The 13509-nt window shown below is 37.9% G+C and overlaps 1 protein-coding gene and 1 pseudogene across 1 annotated transcript; both read right to left on the bottom strand.

The window, feature by feature from the left end:
• Positions 1 to 835: 835 nt before the first annotated feature.
• On the bottom strand, positions 836 to 6054 carry LOC104229155 (cytosolic Fe-S cluster assembly factor NBP35-like; annotated as a pseudogene).
• A 1656-nt stretch (positions 6055 to 7710) lies between these two features.
• On the bottom strand, positions 7711 to 8460 carry LOC138879631 (uncharacterized). The gene has a single exon (XM_070159249.1). It carries the CDS (start codon positions 8458 to 8460, stop codon positions 7711 to 7713), a length of 750 nt encoding a protein of 249 aa, XP_070015350.1.
• Positions 8461 to 13509: the final 5049 nt, after the last annotated feature.

The following is a 13509-nucleotide window of genomic DNA, read 5'->3' as shown; positions in this document are numbered from 1 at the left end:
ATCACTATCATTTTTAGCCCCACGGTGGGAGCCAAACTGTTTACCTCAAAAATACGAGCAACAATTAAACTTGATTTGTGGTTTTAAAGATATGTAATTTAATTCAATACTAATTAATAACTAAGAAGTATAACATATTAATGAAAGAAATAAGTAAATCAAACCAGTGTGCAAGACAGTCTCGACCTCGAGCTAATGTGGCCTCGAGGTTGGTTATGAACAGTAAAGTAAGAATAATTAAGTAAAGAGACGATTCTTGATGAAATATAAGCCAAAAAGTAAGAGGTATATTATTTGCCAATCATTGATTATGTTTACAAATGATTGGGGTCACCTTTATATAATAGGGGAATCTTAAATAAGATACATTTCTATTTACAGTAAAGAATCTTATTGGGACAGTTGTCTAACCGCTTAGTACGGATTCGTACAAATCTATTCCAGGATTTATGCCACGATCTAGGGGACGTGGCAGGAATCTTGCTCATTCTGTTACAAATCCATAACGGCATTATCTATTGGCTGGTCATATTAGGCTCCGACGTTCCTTGAACACGTGATTCTTCGAGCCTTGTACTCTGTCGTTGAGCATGAGCCTGGTTCATCGAGCTCAAACTCGATTCATCCTGAACTCGGGCTTAAGGCGACCCTTTGAGCCCGGGAAATTGGGCATACCTGATTTCGACCGTATACACTTTTAAAATTCAAACTAAGACAATGCAAGCATCAGTCTGCTGAGGTTCTTTTAGAAGCATGCAATCAAACTACAGCACTAGTCATATAGACATCTTAGATATTATAGTTGCAACCGAAGCTATTATTGTACAGGCATGGCTTACATGGATTGATCTAGTGCATTCCTACTCTATTTTCTCAGCGACCAGATAAACTTACAGCAATTGATGGAGACTTCCATTTGGCATGTATTTGTAATTATGCATCCATATCTTGGGTGACACTTCCTTGCGAACAAAATGTTAGTCACAAGTAACGTGGAACTTAATTAGAGAAAAGGTACAGAAAGCCTAAAAAAAGAAAAAACATTATGCTCCATTCTCTGTTGAGATCATTTTCTGAGCTAACATTTTTTCTATTATCATCTTGAGCGTAGGGGCACTTGCCCGACATTTACCATCTGGAAAGCAAGATCTTCCTTCTTCAGCTGCTTTACATACCTGAGGATCAAGTGGTACTTTCCCAAGAAAAGAGACGTCCATATCACTGCATATCTTTGTTGCACCTCCACCACTGCTATCAAAAACTTCACTACAGGCAATCAAGTTTCGCATTTCTGGGGCTTTTTCTCTCATATAAGCCATGGCCCACTCAGTCACATCTTTCCGCTCACTAGTCTCTGTCATTCTGATGAATTTGAATTGTGAGAGTGGTTGGGAAAGACCACTCATGTTCTCAACAACACCAAGAACCTCCACCCCGACTTTCTTGATAAAACTAATGTGATGACCCAAAAGGTCATCACTTGTTTTAGAAATAAAAATTCTATGTTCCGAGGCCTTAAAACTTCCTTTTTGTCTCACCTCGTTTTGCATGCACAGTCTGGGCGTGTATCCAGAAAGCCATTATGTGAAAATATGTGAAAAATGATGAATTTTGCTTTTAAAATGAATTTAGGTTGACTTCGGTCAACATTTTAGGTAAATGAATCCGGACCCATGATTTGACGCTCCCGAAGGGTCCGTAGGAAACTATGGGATTTGGGCGTATGCCCGGAATCGAATTCCAAGGTCCCAAGCCCGAGAAATGAATTTTTAAAGAAAATTATTTTTTGGAATATATATGAGTTTTTGGAGATGAAATATGTTTGAATTTGATGGTATCAGGCCCGTATTTTGGTTCCGGAGCCTAGTACATGTCTTATATGTGATTTAAGTTGAGCCTGTAAAATTTGGTAAGAAGCGGACTTGAAATGACGTGAATTGGACCTTCGGTTGTTAAAATTTGAACTTAAGAGTTCATGAGTTTTTTCTTCGATTTTGATGCTAAATTCATAGTTATTGATGTTATCTTGATGATTTTATCGCATGAGCAAGTCCGTATGATATTTTTGGACTTGCGTGCATGTTTGATTTGGAGCCCCGAGGGCTCGGGTGTGTTTTGGATAGGCCACAGAGTGAAATTTTGAACTTAGGAAATTGCTGGTATGTTGCAGGTCTGCAGGCTTTATAAATGCGAAGCCTGGCTCGCGTATGCGAAGAATGATCGCAAATGCGAAGAAGGCCTGGGCAGGCCCTGATCGCAAATGCGACCATTTGTTCACAAATGCAGAGGGCCATAGTCGCAAATGCGACGTATGCCTCGCAAATGCGAAGCCCTCAGAAAATTTGGGTGGTCGCAAATGCGATAATATCTTCGCAAATGCGAAGAAAGCAGACTTCTGAAGGGTTCGCAATTGCGAACCCTGGTCGCAATTGCGACATTTGCGACCTGCAAATTCATAACTTAGCCAACAATCTTTCATTTTTCAAACTTTTTCAAAACCTAAACACCTTTGGGTGATTTTTCAAAGACAAGAACTCTTCCAAATCGATTGTAAGTCATTTCTAACTCGTTTTCATTAATCTTTAACATCTTTTGACATTATTTCAACTCAAAATCATGGGTTTTCATGGGGGAAATTGAGTGTTTTGGGTAAAACCTATGTTTTTCAAATTTTGAGGATTTAGACCTTGATTTGAGGTCCGATTTCAAAATAAATTATATATTTGGGTTCGTGAGTGAATGGGTAATCGGGTTTTGGTTCGAACCTCGAGTTTTGACCATGTGGGTCCGGGGTCGATTTTTGACTTTTTGGGGAAAATATTGAAAAACATATTTTCATGCATTAGAATTGATTCATTTAGCATTTATTGATATAGTTAAGTAACTTGTGGCAAGATACGCGCGAATTGGTGGTGGAACCAAGAGGTAAAGCGGTAGTTGAGGCTTGAATTGTGTTCGTGGCATCGAGGTAAGTGTTTGGTCTAACCTTAGCTTGAGGGATTATGAGTTGTGTCTTATTTGCTATGTGTTAATTGTGGAGTACGACGTATAGGAATGGTGACGAGTATCTATACGTCGGTGTCAAGCATGCCCATGAGTCTAGTATTGTAATTGTTGTGACTCCGTTGTGATTTGTTCATGCCTAATATATTGATTACCATTATTGGTTCCCTTTCCAGGATGTTATTGTTTATGATATTGTCTCCCTTGCCGGGATATTATTGTTATGATATTATCTCCCTTGCCGGGATGTTATTGGTTACGATATTGTCTCCCTTGCCAGGATGTTTTTGTTACACTCTTGTTCCCTTACCGGTATTCTTTATGATTGATGTTGACTTGTAAATGGGATCGGGTGGCACGCCACCACGGTGATATATGAAATAGGAGCGGGTTGCATGCATGCAACAAGATATATGAAATGGGAGCGGGTTGCACGCTTGCAACGGAATATATGAAATGGGATCGGGTCACGCCTGCAATAGGAAAGAGATGAAAGTGAATATTGTGTTTATTCTTTTTATTCTTGTTAGCAATTGAATTTTGGTTTCTTTACATTCTTCTTTGGTATTTTGTTGTTATCTGATACTCCCCGCAGCATGTTTTCCCCCTCTCATCTTTAACTGTAAATATCTGCTTTTATTTTTCCGTTGTATATGATATAACTGCACAGGTTTATTTGGTAGTCTGGTCCTAGCCTCGTCACTACTTCGCCGAGGTTAGGCTAGGCACTTACCAGCATATGGGGTCGGTTGTGCTGATACTACACTCTGCACTGTGTGTAGATCCCGGTGTTGCAGCTTTTGGACCGCAGTGAGGGTGCTGTCTTCATTCCATTCAGGCGACCCGAGATAGTCTTGCAGGCGTCCGCAGGCCCTGGCGTTTCCTTCTATCTTTCTATACTGTTTCTCCTATGTATTCCTGAAACAGCTTGTATTTATCTTTCGGACCCTTATTTGTAGTACTCTTAGACAGTCTGTGAAATTGTGACACCAAATCTGGGTAGTTTCAGTTTATGTTTGAGGATTCGTATTTTTAATATTAAACTTGCTATATTTCAGTTTACCGTTTTATTATTTTCGTTGTTTGTATGATGTCTATTCACCACTGTTAATGGTTTAAAACTGAAAAAGGTTAAGTAATTAGAATAATTTGGCTTATCTAGCTTTCACTAGTAGGCGCCATCACGACTCCAGATGATGAAAAATTCGGGTCGTGACAACTAACTTCTTTCCTCACGTCTATCAGAGATACCTGTTGTGGGGTGGTGACGACAACTGCACCATCTATTCCAGTTGCTTGTAGGAATTAAACAATTGAAATATGCTCATCTGAAGTCCCCGGCGGAGCATCAACCACAAGAAAATCAAGCTCTCCCCAATAAACTTCTTTGAGGAATTGCTTAATTAGACCATTTTTGCGGGGGCCTCTCCATATGACAGCTTCATCAGGGTTGGGGAGCATGAAACCAATGGACATAACCCCAAGGTTAGACTCAACATAAACAGGGGACCACCCAATGTTACTCTGGTGAATCTCTTGACCTTCTAGACCAAGCATCTTCAGGATGCTGGGGCCACATATATCAATGTCAAGAAGACCTACTTGAAAATCCATAGCCGCCAATGCAAAAGCAAGTTGAGCAGAGAACGGACTCTTACCAACACCACCCTTGCCAGACAAAACCAGTATTTTGTGCTTCACAGTTGCCATTCTTTCTACTATTGCAACCAAGTCTGCACGAAACCATAAATACAAACACCTGGAAAATGAGCACGAGGTGTTTAACCTTGATAAATAAAGCCTGTTATGCTACCACACAGAAAATTGACGAGTAAAAATTTGGATGATCGGGAAAAGCAACCGCTGGAATAAACATGAATTGGACCTCAGAAATGTCCCCACAGTTCAAATTTGCTAATCCATTTAGTATTCTCTATCAACCACTTTATCATTTCAATTCTTTACAACCTTATATAGTATTCAATATCGAACAGATTATCCATTAGAAAGTGCCAGTCAACAATATCCAAAATTTTCCTTTGATACTTCACTTATATATATAGAGAGAGGAAAGAGCTACGTGATAACCTGGTTGTTGGTCATTTTACAACAAAGATTCTTCAGAAAAGCAGAATAAAATAAAATTCCTTCAACTTCTTAATTTCCCTTGCTGCTGCACAGACTACAAACTCCTATACTACCAACCATATCCAAATATGTGGTACACTAAAAATCCTATAGTACCACCTAGCTAGAGTTAATGAAAAGTACTAAAATAGGAAATGCTAGCACCCCCTAAATTTGATGAATGGAATCTCAGCATAGGCCAAAAAAACTAAGTAATTTCTTCCCATTTGTCTATGTTTTAGTGGGGCATAGTTATGTAATAGTGGGAGATTGCAGGTGTCCGATGCAACAGTGCTAGCCGGATATAAAATAAAAGTGATTGATAAGTTAAAGTGCCAAAAAAAATTGACATTTATAATATATCGAATGCAAGAAAAACATGTTCAAACAAGCAATTAGAGAATCATATTTATTCACGAATAAAGTACACAAAAGAACGGTGCTTGGGAAAAGATTGGAACAAGAAACGACCTGGGTCAGGGCCTTTAGGAGCAGTAACACAAATTTCCTGATGGGGGCATCCTTGGCAAGCATCCGATTTTTCAGCTGTTTCAGATTGTGGACCTGGGCAATCTAGAAAGGCAACAACAAAGTAAACCAATTACGTAGGAAATAAAAACAAAATGAAACTTAAGCTTTAAATCAGAGTATACATACGTTCAAGAGCATTTTCTGGGATTTCATTGGACCCTCCTCCGTTTTCCATCTTTTCCCCTTAGCTATATCAACCTGCGGGAACAGCCAGAATACTGCCCAAAGATTTAAACTTTAATTCCAGTACCCTTTAGTAATCGAAATTTAACCACTTTACTATTCAAAATCCGAAAAATAGTCCAGCATAATATACTGGAATTCCAATATAATATACTGGACTTTCAGCATAATATACAGGAGTTACAGTATAATATACCAGTCCAGCATAATATGCTGGAAGTTCATACACAGGTGAATCGATCTCCGGTGTATTATGCTGGAACTTTCCGTGTTGCAGCAAAATACTAGCTATTTTTTAATGACTCTGCAAACGATGACTATTTTTAAATGATCAGTCCGAAAATTGACTAGCCCATACTATTTTTACTTGGAGAAATGGCTGTAAATTACTAAAAATATTGTAATTTTGTATATTAAGGGGTTACAGAGTTTATCACCGGAGAGAGATAAAGAAAAGGAACCTAAGTGGAAATGTTTGGCTTTTATTTCTCGTTCCTTATATTTGAAGGTAAGTTCAAAGTAGTCCCTCAACTATGAATTAAATAGTTTTAATTTTTACTTTTGATCTCCATTAAATATTTAATAAACTCTATATGTTATTTGATGAAAAATATGAAAAACAAATTAGTGAGAACTTACATCTAATTCTAGAGGTAATATTTTGTAGTTTCAATGTTTTGGAAGTGTAATTTCTGCTATTTTTTAGTATTTAGTGCACTTTTTAAGATTTGATGGGACTTTTGTAGTGTTCAAGCTTAAATTTCTTTTTCATTTTTTCCATCAAATCTAACAAACATAAATTGTTAAATATTTGACGGAGATCGAGAGTATTAAGTTTTGGCAAACTTATTTATATGACTACTTTGAATCTATTCTTAAACATAAGAGACTATTTTTTTTTTCTCAGACCCTACTAGTAGGATTTTACCGGGTTGTTATTGTTGTTCTTTGTATTTTGACATGAGTTTTTTAGTTTTTTTTTTAAAATAGCCTTGAATTTAAGTTGAAAAAAATATATTATAGCCAAAATTATGTTTGAACATGTATTTTACTTGAAAAAATAGTGCAATTTTATATGGAAAAAAATTCCACTTATTCAAACTTGAAACTCGATATCTTATTTTTTTCTCTAGTTATATTAGTACTAGTTATATACCGCAGAGAAAATAACATTAAAATTTAAAACTAGCTAAATATATTACTAACATCCTTATTTAATTTTCGGATTTCGTATATCTAGTTCAAAATCAAACAAATACCAAAACTGTATTGAATCCACCATACGGTATAGATTTTAATTGAAGTATAACAATAAAGTACTTAAAATGTTGCGGGCTAAAATCAGGTTTGAGAAATTTATATTTTATATTGACATTATTTTGTGCTGTATTTCTATTTTCACGTGATTTGTGTAAATTCCCTTGTTAAAAAAATTTATTTACACTTGTCCCTTTCAATTTGCATTTTCCATTAATTTTGACGAAAAACGATAGTATTTTAGGACCAAAATTCATCCATAATCCGTAGAGCAATGTCAATTTCAATATTTATTAATTAAATTAATCAGTGAATTTATCAATGCAGTCGTTCAATAAACTACATCAAAATCAAATTAGTAAAATATGAAGCTGTTTATAAGTGATAACAAACTTTGTCTGAATTTTATTTGCTTTCCAGTAATGAAATCTTTTGTTTTATCACATGATTTGCCAAATTTTGGCAGCCACAGCCACCATAATTAGTTCTATACCCCCCTATGATGGCAATACTAACAGCAAGAATCAACAAACTCTTCACATTAAATTGATCAATGTTTTACTACATAAGTGTTGTTAAAATCTGTTGGAATCGAAGGGTCCGTTGGAATCAAAGGGTTTGAGGCAGAAGGGTTTTGGTTTGGGTATGTTTGGTATTTGGACGGGTTTGAGGTGATGACAATAGAATGTTACTCCTTACCCCAATAAATATATCATTTAGTCCCATTAGGAACTGCAATAGTCTCTCATCTTGGTGTGCTTTCAAGCTTTTGACTTTTGCACCACACTCACACTCACATACACAAGCAGAAAATGTATTGAGTGCATCTAGTTCATCCCATAGGCTTTTGATTTTGGTGAAGTAAGTTGATACACTTGAATTACCTTGCACTACTGAACTTAATTCCTTTTGTAATTGGAACAACTTTGCTCCATTTGCCTGTCCAAATCTGTCTTCCAGGTCACTCCACAAATCCTTTGCACTCTGTGGATAGAGCACACTTTCAGCTATCTCTTTGGACAAGGAGTTGAGAAGCCATGAAAGTACCATATCATTACATCTACCCCAAGCCTGCTGGACTGCAGAATCAGTCTTAGGGATAATAAGAGTACCATCGATGAATCCCAGCTTGTTCTTTGCAGACAAGGCAATGATGATTGCCCTTCTCCAACCTCCATATCCTTTGCCATCAAAAGCTGAGGATACAAGGTTCATCCCTGGATAGTCAGAAGGATGAAGGTAATAAGGGTGAGTGGAGTCAATTACTCCTGAAGCAAAGGTCGCTGCAGGTGCAGGAGCATTAGTGGTGACAGCAGAAGCAGAAGCTAGAGTATCAGCTGACTCTGGTGAAGTACCCATATCAGATAAGATGAAGATGAAAGAAGAATAAGAAAAGAAAGGAGCTGATTTGTGACTAAGAAAGCAGAAAAATACCAGAATTAAACCTTCTCTGATACCATGAAAAAATAACGAACTGTAATTTTTCTGCTTGTGTATTTGATGAATAGAAAGAAAATTGTGTATTCTCAAGTGTACAAATCCAAACTTATATACAGAAATGTTTTTGGGTAACCTCCTACACTGGCAAGTGGCCAAGTCCTATTTGCTAGGGTAAAGTTGCACATAAAAGAAATACAAAGATGGAGCAAATAATTAAATACAAAGGGTATGGGAAAACTACCTAAAATAGAGTGTAGCATGTGCTGTACACTAATTTTCTGAACAAGGCAATGCCACAAGTGGGCCGGTTGACCAGGCCTAATTGTGTAGACCACAATTAGGCCCAAAATATCAAACCCAATTAGGCCCAATGCCAGCATACCAAACACAAACACACCCAAATCTATTGTCATCACCTCAAACCCGTCCAAGTACCAAACATACCCAAATCAAAACCCTTCTGCCTCAAACCCTTTGATTCCAACAGACCCTTCGATTCCAACAAAATCATCCTTACCTTAACAAGCATGGTGTCAATATGTCTTGTTTATTCTTCTTAATCTTTTTATTCTTTTTTGATTTTTTTTTCTGTGTGTGTGTTGTGGGGTGGGGAGGAAATTTCTCAAAAATGTATCGTGTTCTAAGCGCGCCTGCGCAAGCGCATTCACACAATAGCCATCGCACGTGCGAATGTAGCTGCCTTCCTCCTTCCTTCACATCTGCGGACTCGCACCCTTACAATCAAAATTGTTGATCTTAACTCCAAATAAATTTTCAACGGATCCCAGTATAACCTCAACTCTTAACCAAAAATAGAGAGAACAAACAGACCAAGAGCGGCCTATTGCTAACTACTTACTCTTCCTCAACTATTCTTTCCTTCTCGCTGACATAGATACCATCGAGGAACTTACAGATATCTTTGTTCTTCACATGGCATTTCTGTCCAAATAATAACAATAGTAATAATAATAATATATGGCCTCGATATTCACTATAAAGAGTAAACACATTGTTTACCCTTAAAATCGGATACCAATTAAACTTTTAAATAATTTTAAAGATACGTAATTTCACTTAGTACCAGTTGATAAATATGATGATTAATAATAGTAATTAACAACAAAGTAAAGCAAACCAGTATTGAAAGCAATTCAGCCCTTGAACTAGGTCACCCTCGAACCGACTGAGAATAGAGTTATGGAATGTGAAATAAAGTGATGAACAAGAGAGTATAAGAGAAAAAGAGTGTTGTATTGCTTTTATATACGAGAATAATATGGTTACAAATGATTAGAACCCCTTTTATATAGTAAAGGAATTCCATTTATAGTACAATTCTAATTACATAAGGAAATCCCATGATTAGCTAAACAACCGTTCTTGATTTGATCCATTCCGAGATTTCCGCCATGATCCTCGACCAGTCACAGATATCTCGTCTTTCCGTTATTATGCTATTTTCGGTCTTGCTCGATGTCTATCTCGTTTGGTCTCATCTCGACAGGTACTTCGAATCTCGAACTCAGTACCTTATCCTCGTGTCTCTGTCTGATATGCTTTGGGGTCGATCCTCGATCCATCCCTTGGTCTCGGTTAATCAATAAAATTGGGTGGGCCCGGTTTTAACCGCATACAGATAGTCCCCTCATTTCTTGGAGTGCAATGACAAGAGACGAATTGAGTCTACAAATTTTCCCTCGGTTTCCCATGATGTAAGTGACAAGCCCGACCGTGATGTCAGCGACTAGTGGGCACCGAAATGTCCTGTCGGTTCGGATGTCGAGGCATTTAATGCCTGTCCATTATTGTCTGCCACTATCGATTCTGAACTGTCTTCTCCAACTTATAAATGCATCTTCCTTCTTTTGCCCAAACTTTACTTTCAATCTTCATATTCCTTTGCTTTCTACAGATTCTCAAGCCTTTCTTTGGTTGTTTTATCCAAAACACCAAATATCCCAATCTTTGTTCTTCCCTGTTCACAAAAATAAAATGGCCAAAATATATAAAACCATTCCACGGAAAGAAAAAGCTTCCTAGTCTCAGCCGGCTGGAAAGAAACCAACAGCGGAGCCATGCCCTGAAGAATTCTTTCCTCTACTGTGCGTCCTTGAAAAGGTTGAAAAGATCCCCTCAGTTCTGGGCCGATGTGACCCAATGTCGAGGTACATATGCACAATTATCGGTGACCTCCTAGACCAAGTTAAAAAGGATCACAACTGGGTAAAAAAGCACGTGGTGGTGCCCTCGCCTGAGGAGTCAATCACTACGTATGCGGAGGGGTTTCTAAGTGTTTTACACCTACCCTTTCACATTAGACCCCTTGAACCCAGTTATTGTGGACTTCTGCAAGAAGTACAAAGTGACCCTCGGCCAACTTCAACCCTCCTTCTGGAGGATAGTGGTATTGCTCCGCTTCTTCGTGAGCCAAGTCGACGGGCTTCCCTTTACCATCGACCACCTTATACGCTTATATAGCCCTCGACTTTATCGATGGGGGATAATAGAGCTTCAACATCGGGCCTTTAAGGCACCTTTATCAAGCATAGATGAGTACAAGGACCGGGGTTGGATGGGCCGATTTGTCCGAGTAAAGAACTCGGACCTGATCCCGGCCTAAAGCATGCTATTTTCGGAGAAAGGGAATATGAGACGTAAGTAAAAACTCCATCTTTAACTTCTGCTTATTATCTTCACTTTTTCATTCTTTCTTATCTGTGTTTTATTTAGTTCAGCTGTCACGATCCAAAATCCATTAAAGGTCGTGATGATGCTGGACACGACTGTTAGGCTAGCCAACACTAAATAGTTATTTAAATTCTCAATTTTTTTGATATTCCTGAAATCAAAAATTTCCTTCAATTTAACTAGTATAAGATAATCTTCGTAGAATAAATAAAAATGTATAAAATTTCAATACTGAATATCCCATAATCATCCCAGAACCCGATGTCACAAGCGCATGAGCAATTACTAGAAGATAAAATTTAATACAATGACTGTCTGGAATACAAATTGGACAGAATAGGAAATACAAATACTCTAAAAGAGACTCTACTGGTTGCGGATCGTCTCATAAGATGCAGCTCACCTAAGTCTCCGTATCAACCATGCCGCCGCGCCCACTAAGCCACTAGACATTCATGTGCATGTACAATAAAAATATACAACAAGTGTAGTATGAGTACGAAAACAACGCGTACCCAGTAAGTATCCAGTCTAATCTCGAAGAAGGAGTAACGAGGAGTCGACTTTGTCACTTACTAGTGGTCCAATAATATCATGTACAGTAAAGAAATGATAAATATGAGACAGAATAAATATATGAAATAAATAAGTACAAAATAAGTGGTGCAATTTCCCTCTTTACAATTTACTCAAGCTCTCCAGTAGCAAGTTTCCTCCGTAACCAGAGCATATATATAGATATAGTGGATTTTATCAAAGAGGTTGTCATAATTCAAATCAGGGGAAAACCTTTAGATACACTGCCTTCTTGCCAAATATTATGCACGATTCCATGAGGATAATATATATAGGAAATGCCGAGGCATACGGCCCGATCCAACATAAAAGTAAATTGTGCATTGCCGAAGGTCGAACGGCATGAACCATAAATGCATCTATTAACCCGCCGAGGCGAACGACCTGCTCCCATAAGAGTAGTAGAAGGAAATACCCCACTTGCGAATCATACGTGCGACGCGGTCAAATATAAATTTAAGAAATCACCCCGATCGCGGATCATACTTGCGATGCGGTCAAATATAAATTTAACATTAAGATCATATCTCTTTCTTGATTCTTTTCAAAATAAGGGAAATTCAGCTTGTAGCTTTTTAAGGAAATTACCCAGCTCGCGAAAGCATACGTGCGACGCAGCTACACATAGATTTCTTAAGCTATTATAATATTCCTCAATTCCTTTCGAAATTACGAAGTTCAAATGAAACCTTTTAAATCTTATATTCTTCAATCTCAACTCCTTTCAAAACATTTAACAACTCAATCTCGCTCCCTCTCCAGGCAAACAATAATCATAAATCAATAACAATATCAACGAGGTATGATGTAAGCCTAAAACTACCCGGACATAGGCATAGCTAGTAGCTACATACGGACTCTCATCACCTCGTGCGTACGTAGCCCCACAAATAGAAGCACATAATAATTTAGTTCACCTATGGGGTTAATTCCCTCTTACAAGGTTAGAAAGGAGACTTACCTCGCTCCAAAGTTGCATAACTGGCTCCGACTCCGCTTTAACACCTCAAACCGATGCCCAATGCTCCAAAGCTAGCCAAATAATGTGCAAACCAATAAAAATATACTCTAATACTCATAACAATTCAATTTACAACAATTCCCAACTCCGCTTGAAAAGTCGATAATAACCACCTTCGGGCCCACGTGCATGGATTCCAAAATTTATCGAAGATGAACTTTACTCATAATCCCACAAACTCAAATATATGATTTATTCTCAATTCCATTCCCAAATTCGTGGTCATAATCCAAATATACCAATTTTTAGATTTTTCTTCAAAATCCCAAATTTTCTACAAATTTTCATGTCTAAATCCATACATAATCCAAGTATTTAACTTGCAATAGTTGAGAATCACTTATCTTGACACAGATGACAAATATCTCCCTTCCAAGAGCTCCAATGCCCAATCAAATGAAAAATGGAGGAAAATGGCCAAATCCCCGTCTTTAAATTCACAATGCCCAACACTGCCCTTCTTTGCGAACGTTGCACAACCTTCATGTTCGCGAATCAATACCAGCTCTAGCTCAACAATTAACCCTTTACGAACGCGAGACCCAGTTCATGAACGCGTAGCTCAACCAGGTGACCCCTTCATGAACGCAGTGCACCCTTCGTGAACGCAAAGGTTAAAAATCCATAGGCCTAGCTTCCCCTTCGCGAATCCGATGACCCGTCCGCGAACGTGAAGCACA

The sequence above is a fragment of the Nicotiana sylvestris genome, chromosome 10, assembly GCF_000393655.2.
Source record: "Nicotiana sylvestris chromosome 10, ASM39365v2, whole genome shotgun sequence".
NCBI lineage: Eukaryota > Viridiplantae > Streptophyta > Magnoliopsida > Solanales > Solanaceae > Nicotiana > Nicotiana sylvestris.
This window is presented reverse-complemented; position numbering and strand designations above follow the sequence as displayed.